This window comes from Phaenicophaeus curvirostris, chromosome Z, assembly GCF_032191515.1.
Source record: "Phaenicophaeus curvirostris isolate KB17595 chromosome Z, BPBGC_Pcur_1.0, whole genome shotgun sequence".
Classification (NCBI taxonomy): domain Eukaryota; kingdom Metazoa; phylum Chordata; class Aves; order Cuculiformes; family Cuculidae; genus Phaenicophaeus; species Phaenicophaeus curvirostris.
The window spans coordinates 20,432,565-20,454,429 of NC_091431.1; the positions used below are offsets into that span (position 1 = coordinate 20,432,565).

General features: G+C 36.9%; 1 protein-coding gene across 1 annotated transcript in view; it reads left to right on the plus strand.

Moving 5' to 3' along the window:
• The window catches only part of ADAMTS19 (ADAM metallopeptidase with thrombospondin type 1 motif 19), a 141,773-nt gene that overhangs the window by 118,022 nt on the left and 1,886 nt on the right, over positions 1 to 21,865 (plus strand). Inside the window, exons 20-21 of the mRNA XM_069881151.1 lie at positions 1,378 to 1,530; positions 19,041 to 19,218. Of these exons, the coding sequence (XP_069737252.1) occupies positions 1,378 to 1,530; positions 19,041 to 19,218 (331 nt within the window). The remainder of the gene's footprint in view (positions 1 to 1,377; positions 1,531 to 19,040; positions 19,219 to 21,865) is intronic.

Here is a 21,865-nt window from a genome sequence, read left to right on the forward strand (position 1 = left end):
TTGCAAAAAAGGGACATTTCTTTCCCTTCCTCTCTCTTCTCACCTCTTCTTCCAAGCACAGCACTAGCAGTGGGAAAAAGGGGATTGTAAATAACGGAAGTTTGCTTATGTTGCATCCTGGAACATTGCTGTGGAGTGTAATTATTCAAAAAGTTTTATTAATTTAAGATGGTTTAATGGTCACGTCCATTTGGCTTTCTTCTTCTTCTTAAAAGCTGTACTACTTCTAAAAGTAATTGATTGTGGAGGAAGAAGGGTGTTGTTATCACTGCCATCTGGCCAAGCAGAAGAGTTTATTTGGAGCTTCCTCCTCCACTGGAAAAGCAAAGGCAATTTTGATTGCCTCCCATACCAGAAGCTGTGTTGTGGATCCCACCGGATTCAAAATACAAATAGCAGCTTCTGAATGTGGTTGCAGTCCTTTCTCCGGGCTTCTCTGCTCAGCAGCACCCCTTGATCCCCAAGTAAGAAAGAGCTAATACATAAGGAATGTTTTCAAAGATAAAAAGCAGATGCTAAGGCTGACATAAGAAAAAAAGTAAAGAGCAGCGGTTCCTGGTTTGGTACACAGAGGCTTATAATGCATAGGCTGGCTGTGAGAAGAATGGTATTCACATACAGAGGTGTGAGAAAGAAACCCACATTGTTTAACTGGTTCGTTTTACTTCAGGGATGAGAAATAAGTAAGCATGTTTTTGTTGGAAGCAATAAAGATATCTTGAAGCATGAGGTGTTTCCCATGGACATTCCTACTATCACCATTATATTGGAAGGTAGCCATTACTGCTTCCTGCAGTTATGATCAGCTTGGAAAAGGAGAGTTTTGATCTGCAAGCAGTGGGATGATCAAAAGCAGTGATAATGTTTTGAGAAGGAAATGGCATAATTTTTGGCAGTTTAAGTGGTAATGGTGGAAAAAAACATAGATTAAGACCTTCTGTGCAACTTGAAGAGGAGTTTCACATGCTGTATATGTAGTGACTTTGAATTTCAAATTCAGTCTGGATTCTTTAGAATATTTACTTTTCCATTTTAACTGTTTTCCTCCCAAAAACAGGACAGTTAGACATTAGTAGAGTTTTTCTGAAATTGCTTCATAACTTATTCTTATGAATATTATTTAGATTTTCTTTCACTGTATGAATATTTTTCATCTAATTATGTATTCTAGTTGAAAATGCAAAAATTATCATTCTGCACTATAAGAAATTTCTTTTTCATTTGCTAATTATTCACAAATCCAGTGTCTATGCAATTGAAGATTGGAAGTCAGAAAATAACTGAAGTCTTGAAATATTTGTTTTAGCCTGGAAAAGTTCATTAAAATGGAGTAACTATGACTTTTGTAGAAACCTGAAAAGCATCTTTTTCCAACAGTGCTCTGTAAAGTGTGGTAAGGGAGTTCGACATCGGACTGTGAGGTGCACCAATCCCCGCAAGAAATGTGTTTTGTCTACAAGACCTAAAGAAGCAGAGGACTGTGAGGACTATTCCAAATGCTACATCTGGAGAATGGGAGACTGGTCTAAGGTGAGGCATCATTGATACTAGTGCCCCACAGCATAATACATTTTGCAAGCAGAGTTCTCTGTAAGAATTGCTTTTACCAGACAAGGAGTCTCACAGCTTAGGGAACAATAAAGCTACAAAAAATCCCCAAAAACCTAACCCCAAACACACAGTCACACAGTGCAAATATAAATTAGAAAGATGAAGAAAGCGTAAGGTGAATCTTCAAAATAATGCAAATCTGGTATAAATTTACTGTTATCAGTAGGCTGGCAAACAACTCTAGAAACTGCAGCTTACTCCAACCTCACAGTCTACACATTTCATTAATATGTATTTTCACTTTTTATTTGTGTTTCCAATAAGATACACCTTCCAGACTTATAAGGAAGTACCTTTAGCCTACTACTTTCCACATAGACCATTTAATATCTAGGAACCATCTATTACTCTCTATTCTGAACACTTGATGTAGCTGTCAGAACATTATCTTCTTGGTGTATGGGCTTTGATTTTAGTGAGGTACATAGACATAGGCCAAACTGTAAGAGAAAATATTGGTTAGGTCTGTGACTGAGTGCGTTACTGAACAGGGACCTTGAACATCTGTTACAGTTCTGAATATCCAAAACATGCTGAAATACTGAAACTGAGCCTTGTCAAGGTTTTCTCTTGCCATATCACAGACCGCACTCTAGCACAGAGATTGTAATTTTTTTTTTCCTTTCTTCTCTTCATAACTTTGCACACAACACTTCTGCTTTCAGTGCCTAACATTATTGCAGCAGCTTTTAACTTGCTTGCATGGAGAAGTATTTAATATATTTTTAGTTGTCTTTCATGTGATGTAACAGCTGGAAACAAGGACTAAAGCCAGCAATGTATGATTAGCCAGCCTTCCAAGAATAGCTGCAAGTACTCTGTGGTCAACTAATGTTTCATAGAATTCTGCTTGGGAGCTCCCATTTTATGAGAAAGGGGTACAAATTATCACTATCGCATTGCTATTATTCAATTTTCTTTACTTTTTCACATTTAAAGGATAAGGAATAGTGTCAGATTATTTTTATTTTTACAATGATGAGAATTTAAAATATTTGGAAATATTTTGGAATAACCTCACAAAAAATAGAAGGTAACCCCACCTACCTTAGTTACTTGAAAAGCACAAAGTGGTATAACCATTAATTTTTAAGTGACAGACACAACTAACCTCCAGGTTAGCAGTAGCAGGGTTACTTTTACAAGAAGATGTGCTGGGCAATAAAGTTTAATGTCTGCATTTCCATGCCACAGAACTGCAGTGAAAACCCACATCATTTAGCACTAGCACAAACAGGGAGCAGACTATGGAGACATGACCATCTGCTTTCTTAGCTGAAGCAGTCACTCAAATTGAGGTTGCTGAGGCTGTGTGGGGATGCTCAGACAGTTATTGTGTTCCCAGTATGCTCTGGAGAAAAGAAGAGCTTTATTCTCTAATACAGTACTTCTCACAAACATTCATGTCATAGATGGATGTATGGGAACTTACTTCTTCCTGTTAAAAATTTACTGACATCTGGTGTGTTCTGCTTTTCTCCGACAATCAAAGCTGTAACATTGTCACTTAAATTACACTTTAAACTTCAATATCAGAAGATGAGGAGATATTTCATGTGGAACTGACAAAGCCTTTTGAACAGTTAACATACAGCCAGACTGAGAATTGTGCAGCTGAGATTTTCCAAGATTTATACCAAAGAATAGATACATCAATTTCTGTACAGAGACATGAGTTCAACTTAAACTGTACTTGGGTCACTTTTTTTTTCCCCCTCTTACTATTCTGTTCCATTGCTAGAGATCATAGCAACATGAAGTCATGGCATACATGTTACTATGTCTGCAATGGGGGAAACAAATGGAAAGCTCAGACAAATGTTAGTCTTTTCTCACTGTTTGTTTCTAACTCAGAGGTTCAGTGCAGCCTTCTGTGTTCACTGTTTTTACTCTTTAGGATTGTTCTTGACATTGACAGAAGGCTGTTCCTTTGAGCAGAGCCAAATTCCCCCAGGCTAATGCCAAGACTTGGCTTGAAAAATTTAAATGACGCTTCTCACACATTGAAACAAGAGAATTAATGTGATCCTTATTGGCTTTGCTGCTCCCCTTGAACTCCTAAGGCATAATTTTAAATGAAGCTTAAATTGCACTATTACTGAAAAGATAACATTATTAATAGTCATAGTAGTGCTGTAATGGAGTTAAATTGTTTCAGGGGTACAGTCACATAGAGATCAAATAATTCTTCTGCTCACTATTTTAACAATACCTAAATGAAAGAAAATTTGAACAAAATTGCAAGCTTCGGTAGGGCAATGAACACATCAGTCCTTCCAAAACTCCGACTTAATTTACAAGTATGTTGTATAACCTGGCCTATATGCAGGATTAAACTCCATAATAGCTTTTCAGTCAGCAAGGCAGCTCAATATAATAAAGATTGCTGTTGTTATCATCCGTTGGGCTCTGCGTCTGCCTTCAGGGAAATGGGGATGATGAGAAAGTAAAGTAGAAAGGCTCAAACTGGGCCTCTGGTGCCAACACCTAGCAACATTATAACTTACATCGTCTGTTCCCAGTGAATGCCATTCTTGGAATACCATATTTAATCCAAAAGTTACCTTTGGATGAGGACAGTTCATAGCTTACAGCTACTACAGTGCCAGTTAGAGCAAGGTGTACCTCAGTCTTATTAGTTGCAGTCTTCTTTGGTAAGCTGCTAGTTTACACTCAGAGGAATTCATCATCTAGGAAAAAAAAGTAACTTGTGGAGATGTGAGATGAAATGCATATGAACTGCATATTTACACATCTACCTAGCTCGGTAAAGACGTTCACGTAATTGTAGAAGTTGTTCTGCAAAAGTCAACAGTATGGGGTGCTCTAGAGGCAAGTCTAGGCTGCTTCATGTAGGAAGCTATGTATTTTTTTTTTTTACTATTATGTAGAATCTGCAGAACATTGGCAGAATAAATGAATTATGAGAGGCAGGATAAATTTTGGAAAGGTGAATAATTTGGAGAGTGGGATTTGAAAATAATAAAAATAAAAGCTTAAGTTTGATATGCTATTATACTAGAAGCTTTTGGAGGCATTCAGCAGGGGATAATAGGTTCAAACCACTGGGCCAAAGAGTAGAAATCAAGAGCAGCCCTTTCTAAGATGAAGAAATATAAAGTATATACATATAGGAGACCAGAGAAGACAGCATGGTCTAAGTCCTAAAAAGATGTGTGGCTATAGGAGCTGGAAATAGGATGCATTCAATAGAAACTATAGAAGCAGCAGCAGCAGCAGAATTTCCTAAATATATCTCTGTTCGACTAGAGATACAGAAGAAGAATCAAATATGACATCTTGCATAATGATCCCAGTGGCTGGGGTGGAGTTCACTTTGTCTGTAGCCTGAAGAGGCAAAAATGGGGAACAAAAGTTAATCTTCTGAGTTTTTTTTCAGTGACTCTAAAGGACATATGAAGCAGCTGCTTGTTTTTTACTCCAGTAAGTCTCAGAATTCATGGCCTATCCAAATTTTTCATTTAAGACAGTACAGAACGTGTGAATGTTTATCAGAGGAGAAGTCGAGACTGCAGCATTTTCCGGGGGACAGAGTGAACTCAGCAGGTCACAGAGAGATGTCTGAGTTGAGTGGTACAAAAAGCAGCTGTCAGTGGTGAGGACTGCTTCTCTTCTCTGCCAGTCAGAGAACATGTGAAAACAGAAAAAGGAGAAAAAACCAACATTTTTTTGCCAACTATTCAACAGCATAGGACATTCAGCCTCTAAACTGTGTGCTTACATTTAAACAAGTCCTAGATTTCCATAGCAGATAGACTCAACTGATTTGGTCTTCTTCAAATAAGAAATGTAGAATTTGGATAATATGCTGCAGTTTTACTGACAAGGTAATTAGCCTTGGTTTTATTCTTTGGATCTTCATCCAAAATCATTAGCTCTTTTAGATTCCGGGAAAGGAGCAGTCCTGGCTGTGAGTCAAAATACAACACTATTAGTAGATTTATGGATAAAGAAATTATGTGACTTTTGTGAAATAACAGAAGTCAAAATAACACCAACATCACGTTAATAACTTTTATATTGACTTAATTATACAGTTAGTTTCCAACAAATGAGATATGTCTTTGTTTCAGAAATGAAGTGTGAGTAAATCATATGGAAGATGTCAGTATAATGAAATGAGTGGGGAGGTTTTGTACATTTCTAACCAATATTGTAATATTAACATAATTTGTTTCAGATCAAGTTTTTTTATAGATCAATGTACTGCAGTATTTTGCCTGGAATAAATGTAATGTCATGTTAGTTTCTAGAAAAACAGAACAAGACCACCCCTTAATAATAGGCAAAAGCACTGTTTAAGACTGGAAATAATTTTAAAAGTAGACATTACTCATTTTGCAAACACACAAGATCACACATAAACGTAAAATTCCAGTATCTGTATCACACTTATTCCTACTGGGACATCTTTGCTGGTTTTCTGCTACAAGCTTCTTTAGGGTAAGCAAAGTTTTTGTGAGTGCCAAACTGAAATCAAAAGGTAATTATGCTGTGTTGCCTCTTGGACTGCATTACCTTTAAGTAAGGTTGCATTAGAAAAACTTAAATTGTTGTACATCAGTAGTTCCCATTGGGATTGACTCTTGCTAGGTCCCACAGGAAAACAAGGCAAGAACAAACAAGAACAAAAAAAGCTTTCTGTTTCTGCTGAAAGTTGTCTGCAGTCTTATGTGACAAGTGACATGTTAGAGGACAAACTGTATAATCAAATAGATAATGAAAAGGAAAGAAAAAAAACCACCCACTTTTAAATCCACCTGATGACGGCTACTTTTTTTTTCCTATGCATCCTAAGAGAGGGTCTCAAGCAGAAGATGAACAGCCATTATAGAATTATTTTGAACGCTCCCTTCAAGAAGTAAACAAGTGGGTGCCCATAATGACCTTCTCTCAAAGTACAGAAGATGGTATAATGCAACGCAGAAGGGCGACAGATGAAAAACCCCAACCCTCACTGCTAGAAGAGTATGTAGCAAAGGCAAATACAGCCCCACGCTTAAGCAAGTGTGTGCAGCCACAGTCTCGTTGCATGATGTGCAGCAGGGTGCCATTAGAAAGAGTGGTGTGGGGAGAGAGGAGATTCACTTACACAGATGCTGATGTTGCTTGTCTGAGAAAAAAGAGGCTAACTTTGACGAATTCAGCAATGGTGTGAATTTGCTTTGGACTCTGCTTATTTTAAAGGGGTGTGAAAACCATGTTGACATGCAAGCTAGGGACACAAGTCAGTAGTGAAAAGGTTGACGTCTACGTCACATTCTTAAACATTAACAGACAGAGGAAGTTGAGAAAATTCCAAAAGAAAAGGAGATCTGAAACATACACAACTAAGTTGGGTTTCTTTTACTCCCTGGTAGTAAAAAAGAAATGATAAAAATGCTGCTAAAATAGAAAATTAAGAAATTTATAAATAAATGCTGTTTTCTTCCACATACACCCATTAGAATTTTGGAACTTAGTATTATTTATATTTGTACGCAGTCATAGACTTTGAGCCTTTAGGTAACTTTACAGATTTTCTGGGTGCTCCTTCCAGGTTTACCCTTTGTGGTTCTGCCTGCAGCCTGAAACTGCAAGTCTAAGTGAACCATTCTGGCTGCTGTTTGCTTAAAAAGTGTTTGGCACTACTTAAAATTGGCAGGTATGATTTACTACACCTGAGTTACTGATGCAAGAAAGGTATGTCGATGTTATCACGTGTGTCAGTTGGCAGGAATTTTAAAAACATTTTCACTGGAGCCCATTTTAAGTTGAATAGACTGTATGTACCCATGCTGTATGATCTCTATTTTCTTGATTTCTGGAGTTGACAACTAACTGTCCCTTCAGCTTCTGTGATTTCTGGACTAGCAGCTTGTCTGCTGTTTATTGAATTGCCACGTTTGGCAATCGGATATTGCCAAGAAGGATAGATAGCTGTGGTAGATATTTTAGTGGTATACTGGATTCAAAGATCTGACACCTTTCTTTCCATACAAATGACTCTGTGTGAAGAAATTCTCTTCCTACAACCTTACTGAAAAGTGAGAGTGTGGGTGTTTGGCGGCCTGAAAAGTGCTGATATGGTCTGTTAGCATTAATGGCCCTTTTCAACTGTTTAAAACAGAGACAGTAAACTGGAGTCCAAAACTGCATAAAGCAGATATCCAAAATGCTAACTTAAAACATTTTTTTTGTCATTTTAAATGTTGTCTTTGACTACATGAAATGAGGTAAAAAAATTGCATGTCTGGAATGGTGGGAATATTTTTCAAGCATACTTTAAAATTAAAATTTAGGTGCTTCAGCTCTCAAAATTAAGCTGAAATGTTTTCATGAGAAATGGATTGGTCAAACAAGATATTGTCAACTGAATGAGTTCTTGGAATGGCATTTTTTTATTAACTAGGTGAAAGGCTCTCTTAAATTTTAAAGAGTAATACAAAAGTATGGCTTCAGGGAGAAAGCTTGGTTAAACTGTTAAGCTTCATGGCATTTACTGAACGTCTTTACAAAGAGAAAATCATACAGGTACATTTGTATTGCAAGATTAAACTTCCATACTGCATATGAAATGAAGAAGAGTAGTAATAACACTGAGCATCTCTTTACTGTCCCAGTGCTGACACTAATTATTACTAATTATTACTCAATAATTCTCAAACTAAAAAGATTATTCTCAACAACATTTCATAAGATAGAGACTACACTGGCCATCAGAATTTCAGTGTCCCAAGGAGCTATGCTGAATTTATGTGCAAAAAAATACCATCATGGAACACAAGTAATTAAGAAGGGAGCTAGTGGAGTTAGAAATAACATTGAACCTCAGTCTGGGGGCTGGAGGGGGTGGGAGTAGGGCACAAGACAAACAGGAGCAGCAGCTTTTGTTTTGTCTTCTCAGAATCTCACTTAAGTGAAATGAATAAGTTGTATATGTACAGTTGTGTATGTACATTCTATGTAAGGATCTGCAGCCTCTTTGCCATAACTGTTTATACACCTGAGTCTACATTGTAAGACTGTCCCACTATGCAAACTGGAAAACACTGCACTTTGTCTGACTTTTCGTGGCGGGTCCCACAGTTTAGGGGAGAACACCAGTCCCCTGACATTGTGAACCAAGTACCTTTTTTATCTTTTCAATGTAGGCTTTGTTTGCATGTCCTTTACTCTAATTTTCTCTTACCTTAATGTTCTTTTTTGTATTTGCTCAGTGACAAACATTGGGCAAATCATTTCATTGGGCTGGTCATGACAATGTCCAGATTTTGTCTCTGATAGCTGACGAGTCATTCCAAAGAGGTCAATGTGTGCAGGAAAATTCCATTACTCAGTCCAGTGCTGAGGTTCAGTCCAGTAGGTGTTCTTTTCCCTGGCGTATCTCAGTCTCTAAGATCATCCTTCTGTCTTTCCAACTGTTTTCTTCAGCATCTCTGACTGAATCAACTGCCAACGTGTAACATATTTAGCCTGTTCACTTGAGTTCTGTTAAAATTTATGTAATCCTTCTGCTCTTGTGGGATCTAGCTGATTTTTGTGTGTTGGAAAACCTTTTTCATTCATGCATATTTTTGTCCTATCTTTCATGCAGTTAAAGTCACTTTAGGTGTTCTTTCTTGCAGTATATTTGATCTATTAAGTCCTCATTTTGGCACAAAAGTGTCTATTGTTGTTATTTTTTCTTATTTTGATTTAATCTCTGTGATTCTCACTTATTACAGTTTTCTCACTGCTCGTAGCTACTTACTAGCCGGAAACAGTTTGAAAATATAACTAATAACTACTTCTTGAACATTTATTTTGAAATAACAGTTTCAAATTAATGTCCAACTGACAAGACAGATTCAGAATAGCTACTTAACATTATTAATTGACCAGTTTTAAAGAATTACAGGCAATATTACATATTTTTAAATAATGTAAAAAAAATATTTACTTTTCTGCTTTATCTGTGCTGTTTCAGGCCACTGTTCATAGATTTAGTTTAATCTCCAGACTTCCCTCATCTAATCTTGTCACAAATACTTCCAATAATATTGACATAAGCCGGAGTTCACCCAAAAGTAGTGATCGTTGTTTGTTAAATTTATCACAGGATCACAACTCAGGTCTACATTGTCTATCTCCTTGCCCTTTGACAGCTCCCTCAGGACAGTCATGCTTTTGGGTGACCTCATCATATATCATGAAAGTATTTCACTAAATATAGTTTTCCTATTAATAAAGCAGTGAGAATAATTTTTTGGAAATCTATTTTCTTCCATTTAATAATGGAAGGTTTAGGTATTTTGAAGAGACAATTACCAGTGGAGGTTTTGCTTTCATAGTTCTAAATTATTTTTCTTCTTCATTTTGTCTGTTTCTTTTTTTAAGGTTTTCATTTCAAAAGTAATTGCCTGTATGCGGGATCATGGTGTTCCACCTAGACAGATGAGTCCATAGGGTTCAGTTTTCTCATGAACTCTTAATTTGTAATGGGTTTTCGTTTGTTGCTTGTTTTTTATTAATATATTTCATATCGATTTAGCTGAGTTACCTGTTATCACTTCAGATCTTCATGATTTAAAATTTTGTAGATATAGCGAATGGAAGGAAAGTAATCATTAGAGATGAGCACTTTCTTATAATACTACTAGAAAAACTTCAGAGTGCTACACAGCATGATGCTATTTAAAGGTAAATAATTTTATGTGGTACAAAATGGCGTTTTGACCTGTTTTTCTTTGAGTTCTGAAAAGTACATAGATAAGATATTAGAAGTATTGATGAGGAGGGGTTTTCCCCCCTCCTGTTATACTTCCTCTAAGTCCTAAACAAGTTCTTTGAACGGTCTATTCATTAGAAATGCCATAATCCTTTAATTACGTATTTATGCTGATAAACAATGCTTTTCCCTCGGAGATTTTCAGCTGAGCAGGAGGCCAGCATTGGGATACATGCTAACATTAATTTATATACTCAAAGACTAATATTTTACAATCTTTTTAAAAGTTCATTTTTGTCAGTCCAGAATTACATACTCCAAGTTTAATCAGAAAGAGAAAGGTGATGATGAGGTCATCAAATCTAATGGCTTCCAGATTCTTATTTGTGTTTTAGATAGTTATAGGCAGTGGAAAGTCACCTTCTTCCAAAATACCGTGCAGTGATATCTCAGATACGGAAGTGTGGAATATAATAATGTCTTACTCATCAATAAGAACTGATGGCAGCAATTTATACAGTATGCCATATAAAAGATTTTTCACAAGGTGTTCGCAGAATAATACTGAGTCTAATCCATTAAGTGCGATTACTGTTATGGAGCTATGAGTTGCATCAGGACAACTGGTTTTATCACATGGCTCTAACAAAGAATTGCCTCCTTTCAGTTTTTTTGCTGATATAATTTAAGGTTCAGCCCTAGGAAAACCTTTAGTATCTCTAGCATTGATACAGTATCCGTAAAAACAAGCAATACTTCTGTAAAATTGTCATTGACTGGAGTTGTTTGTTTCCTTGGCTGGAGGGAAAAGACCCTAAGTAGATGGTGCTTGTGCAGGTTGCTTTCACTTCCTTCCTCTCAGAATATCACAACCATAGAATCATAGAACCATTAGGTTGGAAAAGACCTTTGAGATCATCAGGGACAACTGTACCTGTCCACACTGTTTCTGATACAAGCCATGATGCTGTTGGCTGCCTTGGCCACCTGGGCACTCTGCTGGCTCATGTTCAGCTGTTGTTGACTAACACCCCCAGATCCTTCTCTGCCAGACAGATTTCCACTCTTCCCCAAGCCTGGAGCACTGCACAGGGTTGTTGTGTCCCAGGTGCAGGACCCAGAACCTGGCCTTGTTCGGCCTCATCACATTGGCCTCAGCACAGGGATCCAGCCTGTCCAGATCCCTCTGTCGAGCCAAACATCACAGATCTATTTTGTCAAAAAAAAAAGTTGGCTGTTTGTTTTCAGTCTTGTATCAGTATTGCCTTTAGAAAACATGAGGAATAAATACAATTTACAGAACTGGGAAAATAAAAGTTAAGGCTTCACATCACTGAGAAGTATGGAAATAATTTTATAATTGCCCTATAGATCTATAAATTCTAATTGTCTTCAGTCAGTTTAGAGTGGATAGCACATTGAAGCATAAGCAAGGATGCACATTTTGCTGTACATCTTTACTTGAAACAAAAAGAGACAGTAATGTGATGGTGAAGCTATTGACTTGGGGTTTGGCCCAGTTACCTAAATCTCTTTTTACAGAAAAGTCAAGCTTGCTCTGCATTTGAAAAAATTTTCTTTGATGATATGTTTGTATACAAACAATAGGTTTGAGCATGTCCACTTTTTATTGTAGAATATTCCAGCCACGTAGAATGCTGATGTGTAATTAATCGTCAGCATTCACCAACTCATCTTTTGTAGAATCCACCAGTGTTCTGATGTCGAATAATATTTAACAATGTATTTAAGGTCCTAAATAAGAATACAGGATGAGAGGAAATGGCGTCAAGGTGCACCAGAGGAGATTTAACCTAAATATTAGGAAAAATGTCTTCACTGAAAGGGTTGTCAGGCACTGGAATGGACTGCCAAGGGCAGCAGTTGAGTCACTATCTCCAGAGGCATTTAAAAGATGCGCAGATGTGGCACTTAAGGACATATTTTAGTGGTTGACTTGGCAGAGTTAGGTTTCTTGTTGGACACTTAAATGATCTTAAGGGTCTTTTCCAACCTCAACAACTCAGTGTTTCTGTGACTTCTCAGATGGAGGAATGCTTAACATGGTCTTAAAACTTGAATGTGTTTTTGTATTAAATGAGACCTATAGAAGTTATGAGTACAAAATTGACGATATGGACCATCAGAGAAACATTGCTTCCTGCATCTATAAGGGTATTACAGTTTTTGTCCATGCTTTGACATAGGTGATTAATGATAAGAGAAAAAAAGCTAATGCCTTCCTTGATTTTGGGGGTGGGTGAGGGGTAAGAATGTAATACAGCCTGTTATTTTTATGGATCAGGACTCCAGCTTGTCATACATGGAATTTTTGCAGCTTAATGCTGAAGTTTAGTCTTCAGTTTGAAGTTTTCAGAAACTTTTATCTCAGCATGTTTTTGGTAAATAATACAATCATAATTAGACATATGTTTGGGGAGGAAAGGCAAAAGCTTTTAAGTTAGTATAAAGCTGGTGGAAAAAATCCACCAGAAAAAAAACACCCTTCTATTTTGCTCTTTTCTTGCTTCCAAAGGGATATAAATGTATCCTGTGGCCCCATTAGAAAACTTTAGTCTGGTAAAGTTGGACTTGATCTCAAAGGTCTTTTCCAACTTAGGAATTATATGATTCTAAGAAATTTTCCTTCAAAATTCAAGGGTCTTCTACCTATTCCTTGAAAAGTCCAGTAAGAAATACACTGCAGCATCAGCCATACCTGAGCTTGAGGAGATTCTTGTCCCAGTGCTTCTCTACTCAGAAGTATCAGTACTTCTCTAGGCAGGCTTCCTAAATGAACTGGTAAGTCCAACTGTCCTCAGAAAACAAGCTAGTTTCACTGGGACAATAAAGATTTTATTTCATGAAGTGGGTAACGGTGTTTCATTCATTCATTCATCCAAGCAAGAAGCTGGGGAACTGAACCTGGGATTCACATATGGGCAAAGAATTTGCTACTTCTGCACTGAGCCCAATTAAGATTGAAGCCTATCAAACCTCACTATCGATTCAGAGGAAACGAGTAATGGTTTCCTTAACAATCATATTAAACCAAATTTCTCAACCAAATTTTACTTTTAAACTTCCATTTGCTTCTTTTCTTATTACCAAAGGCTGTTTCACATTAACCACCAGAGAAATGAGTTGTCCTGTAAGGGAACCTAACAAGGATTTTTTATTTTATTATTTTTTTTAAAGAAAAGAAAAGAGAAGAAAGGTTCAGATTCTTGCCATGGATTTTTAAGGTGTTCCTCCCTAGGAACACTGTCTCATCTTTGATGAGCTGGGGGTCTGTGTATCTTGCTTTAAAATCGTATCTAGTTTGAACAGTTATCCAGTACTAATTATTACTCCAGAAATAAGTGCTAGAAAGGCACATGAGGGCTGAAAAAGAAGACAGAGGAGGAAAGGGGAAAGGAGAGGGGGAAAACAGAAATAAAATAAATAAGGATAGCTGAAACTTAGACCAACAGCAGAATTTTTTCAACTAAACTTAGCACAAGTTCTGAATTTTAAACTTGGCATTCAAAGACCGAGGTGTTGGGTGTGTCAGAAACGAGAGAGGCAGAAAGACCTTCCTGGAAATGATGCATGGGAGAATGCAGACATCCATTAGTCCCTCTTTTTGCATTAGGTGTACTATTCACAAGTGCCTTTATTTAACAAAAAAAAAAAGAAAAAGAAAATTATTTCCTAGCCTTTAAGACTATTGCTAAACTCAGTACAAAGTCTTCATTGAAAACAAATGCACCATTTCATCTACTACCTGCCTTCAGAACCAAACTTCCTAAAAATACAAGATTCACAAAAAAGATGGCAAGCATGTCAGCGAATATGAATCCTGTTGCTAAAGTCTGATTGCTTGCTATCCTTGTTTCACACTCACTTTATTGAAAAGGTTGAAACAGCTCAAATGCTGGAACTGACAAACTTATACATAAATGATTAGGAATGCTCTGCTAATAATTTCCAGTAGAACTCATCACTGAGTTTCCTTATGAGCACATTGATTTCCACTTTGAATGCTACTTAGACTTATAAAAACCTTTTATTGAACAATAAATTTATTCTTGAAAATAAATTGTTCAACTCAATTCTGTTAATATTGTCACAGATTTGGTTTTTCATTGTGAATTGTATCAGCCTCTGCAGTGATGGCCTGTTGTCTTGGCAGAAAGATGCATTTTGACTGTTACTGTCTGCCAGTGACAATTTTTCCCTTAATTTAGGAATTCCTAGTTCTTATGAAAGCCAGCTGGAAGCAGCTTAGGCATTACAGCACCTTCCTCAGCTGTTGGCCTTGGGAATATGTATTCCCTCCAAAATATATATCTTTGGCAGGGAGCAGAAAAAAAAGGAATCTTGGGTAATGGGTGTGCATGCCAAGTCTAAGGATTGTTATATTTAACGCCTAGGTTTCTGTCCTTGAAATTATGTCTAAAAGAAGTTCAAAAGTAGGACAAAATTCAAACAGGGTGGGTAGGTTTTATATGAAAGAAAGAAAAACTAAAAAAAAAAAAATAGTTGTTAACTGTATTTATCCAGGACTTTTTTTGTAATCTCTAACAGGAATGTTTTACAGGTCTTGCTGCTTGAACGGTTTTACAGTACCTCTAGGACTGGGTCCAAAATGCACAGATTAACAGCCCCATAAAAAAACTTCTGGCTGCGTATTAGAACATTTAGTCTAAACCTACAAACGCAGTTGTCCTGCGGGAATTTTTGCTAATCAGCTACATGGCCTTAAAGTGTAGGTCATCTGAAAAGTCAGAAGTAAAATGTAATTGACCACCACAAAAAGAAAAGTGCAGCATGTGCAGGATTGACATCTGAGAGGTGGAAGGGGTGGGAAGAAGAGCTACAGAAAAGTTTTCTTCATTCACTAGTCATAAAAGTTGTGCGCTGAAGTTAATCCGATTCTGCTGAGCTGATGAGAGTTGCTACAGACATATTTGGAGTGGGCACATTCTGCAAAGATTATATACATAATCTTTATATATATATTTATATATAAAATAATGGTAATTACAAGCAGGTTTGACACATAGATGGCTTTCTGATTAAATTCACTGCTTAAAATGTAGAAATGAAATTATTTTTTTGTTTCCAGTAAGTTGAAGGCTTTGTTGCAGTTTTAAACATGGAAACTCCAGAAGTATACAGAAGCTATGCAGCTTTAGCTACGTACCACACGTGCTACCTAAACTGTGACAGCTGCACATCCAGTGAGATGTGTTAGCCTCAGGCTAAATATTTTCAGTGAGAGAAGTCCAAAAGTGAGGCAAGCTTAGGAGACAGTTTTGGAAGAGTCTGCTTCAGCTACAATATACACATGCATATTGAATAAAATTATTATCAAAATGAGGGTCAGGCTTGTTCCTGAGTTGCATCTATCTGCTTTGCAGAAGTTGAGGTGTCTTGTGGTGAAATGACTGAATACATCATACCTTTGTGGAGTGAAAAAGAAAAATATTGCCAATACCTTTATCCTCCAATATTCAGTGGCTGCTCTTACTTATACCAGCAGTTGGCTGTTGTGTTTGCAGCACAAATTCACCACTTCACAGAGACAGTAATCTCACTGTTTGTCTGGGTAGCTAGCAAATGCACTGCAAAATGCCATACCTGAAATGTGTTCTCCCTGTTTCACAATGTTTCATACTACTTTGATGTGAGATAATATAGATATGATAAAAAAAACCTTTTTTTTTCTGGCTTCCATTTAGTAGAATTTTTATTTCTGGAATTAGACATTGGTGACAATGATAATGTATGAAGAGGGAAGAGCACAGCTTGCCTGTCAGATCCCTGATTGATTTTAAAACACTAGTGATTTGGAAGAACCTCTCTTCACTTCTAAACCGATCAGGCTGTCTTTGAAAATTTTGGGTTGGCAAATCAGTGTGGTAGCACTGCCTCTTCACAGTTTTCCCCAAACATCTTACAAGATTTAATAAAATGTCTGTTTTGCAGAAGAAGATTAAATAGAAAGTTAAAAATTAGTATATTTCTTTGAAAAGAAATAAGATCAAACAGAAGGAAAATTTCTTCTTTTATTTCCTCCTTTGCCACATATTTCCTATATGAACTGAGGCATTTAATTTTGTCATCCTTTAGTGTCAGTTTCTTCCTTTAAATTTAGGATGTAAATAAGTAGGTCATGCAACACTAATGTTAATTGTTTACATCTTTGGATAGAAAATACTGCATTGTAATTCTTCATAATGCTCTTTGAAATATCTCACAAAGGCCAGTAGCCACTCAGTCATTAAAGGGACGTTAATTCAGCAATTAAAATTTTAACATTTAAATCTTGCCAAATTCTGCATAGAAACTCGGGGCTGAAAGACTGGTTAGCTGAGTGAGACATCTCTCTGCTTGTTGCATATTGTCTCCGTTTCAGTCATGAGAAATCATAGAATCACAGAATCAGAATCATAGAATAGTATGGGTTGGAAGGGACAATATGACCACTGGCAGGGTGCTCTCCACAAAGACAGCACATGAATACATACATGAATTATTATGCATTATTGATTAGTAGATAAACTAATAGAACCCATTCCATCAGCAGAAATCTGGTGTTTTCAAATCTCATTCTCCCTTCTGGAGCTCTGGATGGCTAGATTGCACATACATATTTTAGGATAACCAAAGGTTAAGGACAGGTAAATTCTTTTTAGGAGATCTTATATACCAGTTCCACCCACCTGTCCTGTCTTCCTCCTCCGTAGCTGATAAAATAAGATACATACACACTACAAACTGGCACATACTCTAGCTTTGTTTAATAAACATCTGTTTTACTGGAGAGAAAAAAAAAGCATACACAACTGTGTGCAAAATTACTCTAGATTAAAAGTCATAGTGATAGTCTTTAAAGATTGTCTTCATCATTACCTTCATCCTTTCTTCGTTCTCGACAGAGAATTCAGAAAAAGGAATTCTGTTGAGAGTCTTTTTCTCAGGCAATTTAAGAGCAGTATACTAAATTTAAAGTTGGTGACGGACTGATACTTTGAAAAAACTTCAATATTAGCTGGACTCCCTCCTGTAAACAGCACATTTGTGCATATATGAAGCTGTGGTTGCTATTGATTTTAAAATTATGTATTTATAATCTAATATCTTTGCATGCCTTTGCTTGTTCAGGTTGTATCTGATTAACTTTGCAAGCAATTATAGTTCTTCATTGACTTTATGGAATTCCTCCTGATATACATTACTGAGAATGGAAGCACAGTCAAGTCCAGTTGATGCCTCTGTAAGAATGCCAGTGTTTGTCTTCATGTCTTGACTTCATGACTTACAAGTTCAAATGTGCTTTGGACCTTTTTCAGTCCCCTGTGAAAAAGCCCATCAAGTACATATCGTAGTCTTTTGTACCTCTCTTGGAGTCCTGTGAGCCCTGAAGACATGTAAATACGTGGGTGCAAGCCCTCTGTTCCCTGTTTGGCATCTGTAGAGCTTTCCTCCAACTAACAGTGTTTAAAATGTCACTCAAAAGCACATATGCGACAAAACTAAAGCATAAAAAACTCTCTAGTGTTTCCTACACTCAAAATGCATTCTTTTCAGAAAACAGGACTTTTTCATCTCCAACTTGAGATGGGATGGTTGGGAATCCTTTCTTGTTATATCACCCTCTCCTTGCCTTTCTCTCTCATTCCAATATTTTTTGAGCTGCTTATGAGGTCTCTTGAGAAAATTCGTTCTGAATATTTATGTAATCAAGATTTTTTAGAATAAAAATATTTTCAGGATTATGTGAATGGTAGTAGCATAAATTTTCAGCCAGTGCTCATATCATATGTTACAAGAAATTAATTAATATTTGAAGATGTCCTCTATAGTAAATTTCTCCAAAACCTAATGAAATTTGTGGAGTCAAAATCATTAGCAGGTAGGAGTAAATTACAATATATAAGTTTTTGATTAATTTGCAGTTAAAGTAATGGAAAACATGTAACTGTACACAAAAATAATTCATACCTTGTGAAGTTTTGTTCACAAGAAGTCATTAAAGTATAAAGCATGTAGTTGGTTTGGAATAGGTTTTGTATGCACCCGTACAGCACTGCCCAGGTTTTCATTCTAACATGTTATGCTACTGTGATAGAAGTGCTACTGTAATTAGAGTGCTCAACTGTTTTATTTTCTCACGTATTCTCTCTAGCATCAAGATGGGAAGACTGATTAAAGGCCAGGCAGCAAGTCTCACGTTGTGTGTTTCATTTGTGGAACACACATGTAAACATGAAGATATGATGCAAAAACAGGAGACGTACTCTGCTCAGTAGAAAGAGCACTTTTGCACTGGCAGGAATAGCTTAATTTAAAATGTTTTTCTCTGTCAATGTCAGTAAGCATTTTCTTTTGTTCCGTCACTTTCACCTCTAATAAGAGTACATAATGATATAAATACAGGAGAACAGCCCTTGCTCCCTTCAGGCACATCACTGCATTCCAGTTTCATCACAGGCTCTGCTAAATGGATCTTGACAGCAACAGGATGCTGGAATCAGTCCTTCAATATATACTGCCAATTCATTTGTGCTTTTAAATTGACTTTCATTTAGCTAATGGAATGGAAGGCAGAATTCTTGGAATGCTGACAACTGAAGGAGCCACCACTAACTTTGCCTAGACTGGCATTTCACCCTCATGTTTACAGGTAGAAATATCTTTCAAATTAATGTGTGTGTTCTGTGTGTTCCAGTGTTCCGTCACCTGTGGCAAAGGGATGCAGTCTCGAGTCATCCAGTGCATGCACAAAATCACAGGAAGGCATGGCAATGAATGCTTTTCCTCAGAAAAGCCGGCAGCCTACAGACCTTGTCATCTCCACCCTTGCAATGAGAAAATTAATGTTAACACAATAACATCACCCAGGTTAGGTAAGCAGTCACAATCAAGCAATCCCACTGGAAATCTATCTTTAGTTCTTTCTCTCCATAGAGTAATGATGATCCCAGTTTAAAAGCAGAGGTCTAGGACTCAAGATATGTAAATTGCATGCAGAGACTCATTTCTCTGCCTCAGTTTTCCAGTATTTATGTCAAACAGTCACCATCTCAGAATGGTGAAGAGTTTTGCAATGAAAGGAAGAACCATGTTATAGGACTGTATGATATTATGGGCACAAAACATCTGAGATGAAAATGTTTCTATTAGAGACATTATAAACATATTATTTATGGTAATTTTTTTACTTAATTTTATCAAACACTGATAAAGTAAGATAATACCTTGTTTTCTCTTTAAAAGTGCTACAAACTATGTTCTTGTGCTATTTGTGAGATCAAGGAGGCCCTTATTTGTTCCTTAGCTCTTTCCACTTGTCTTTGGTTTGCATGTCTACAATCTATGCCTGATGGATTAGGACGCATGAAGGAAAAGTACAAACCTGAAGAGATTTGCTCTTCCTGGAGGAACTCGGGTCTCTGTTGGTGTTAAAAAAATAAGTTATTGCATAACTACAGAACTGTTAATTTTATTGCTATTTCTTAAAAGTTGTTGATTATAGTCTTACTACTAGCTCCCTGAATAGATCATCTGCTTCCTCAGCATGACTGGGGAATATTCAAAGGCTTGCTCTATGACCACATACCCTTTCCAGATGATTTTCCAAAGCCCTTGTTAAGATAAACCCTCCTGTCAAATAGATTATTCCTGGATGGAAAGCAAGTCTAACGTTTCAGGCTGCTTGTAATCCTTTCTTTAAGTCAGTGATGGGCATTTCTCTTTGAAGTTTTTAACCTTTAAACATTTCTGTGTAGTAGTCATTCTTTCAGTTTGCTGGATGAGATGGCAGCTGTTGCTTATGTTCCTCTCTGGTGCTATTGCACTGTTGTAAGGTTGCCCTTCGTACTTTATCTTTCTTTGTTCAGCTGGTCTCTCAGAAGTAAGAGGCCATCACCCCAACACTGACACTCTCCCTCTGGGGATGTATAAGCAGCTTTGTGTTACAAAGTGAAGTGAATCACAAAGATTCACAGGAAAAATATAACCTCAAATTCGTTAAAATTTGACTCAATGTGAAGCGCACAAAAAAAAAAAGATTGGTCTATGTTGTCCTTGTAGAGCGGATTATGTAGCACTGATGTTAGTAATCTACAGGACCTCACTCAGCAAGAAGAGTCAGAATCCAGTCTGGTATGAACAGTAACATCTCCAAAATACATAATGCAATATTTCTCTTGAATATATCAATCATTTTGGCCTGCAGGTCTATTCCTATTATTCACTATAGATCCTCTGGATTTGGAGGGTAGGGGGTAGTGAAAGCTGATGTGCATTTCACCATCTATAGTCTTTTATAAATACACATTCACTTTCTCTTTCCCTTCAGTTGAAAAAGGAGAGTAACTTAAATATTCTGTAAGACAGACTTTTGTTTTCAATTCAGTGTTTATTTTTGAATGGTGTCTGTTTGTTTTGCCCTATTTTCCACTGTTTGCCCACACATTACAGCTTGAATAACTGAATGTGCAAAGACCCAGATTTTGTACTAGGGTTCTCCTATAAAAAGCACTATAAGAGGATTCTGTAAGTGAAACAGGTGGGTGGATTAACAGACACTTTCACAAGAAAACAGACAGCACACATGAAAATATGCCTAGTTTATACCACAGGCATACAACAGAAATCAGGCTTCTGCATCAAAATGTTTGTGACTGCTAGAGGGAACCGAATAGTTGTAACAAATGTGGGAGGGTGTAGAGTAAACCAGACAGTGGCTTTTCAGACTAGTGTGATGTCCTTGCCATTTTAGAAGGTTTCTGAGGAAGAATTTGGTATTCAGGGATTCCCATGATTAGAAAGCAGCAACAGACTTCTAATAGAGCAAACTGTATAACTGGGTGAAGATAAGATAAGATGAAAGCCATGAAGGTACGCATTAATTAATGTCTACCTTTGACATAGAGGAGGGAAGACCCATCAAAGTGATCATAAAGAGGGTGATCCAGTGAGACCAGTATATTGGAAGGCAATATAAAACAAAACCAACATTTTAATATACTTGTAAAGAAAAGAAGAGAAAAAGGTCAGGAAGGTATAAATGCACAGTATTTGTGCATTGGGGAAACAAAAAATGCAATAATTTGGCCTGGACAAGTATATGTGCCAACATATCAGCTTGTTATTGACTTTATACTCTAAGTTTCATTTTTCTAGATAAAATGGATTTGCATTATAAAATGTACCATGGGGCTTGGTAACTGTCTTCAAACTTGGTAAGAGTGCCTCATAACGTGGCCTCTGTAGCATTCTAAGTGCCTGGATAATATATTTCTGTTCCTTTGAACAAAGAGGCCAGAGAAAACTGAAGGTTTAGTAGATTATTTTGCTTACAAAGTGATGTAAGACATTGTGTAGTTTTGTTCAGTTTCCACTGATTGACTACAGAGCACAAAGTCTTCATTTCTTGAGTAAAAGCTGATGAGAAAACCAGCAGTAGTCTCCGTGCTTTAGTCCTTACATTTCCCCACCTTCCTCTTGTTAAAAAAATCCCCTTATAGGTGTCATTGAGAACTCCATTCT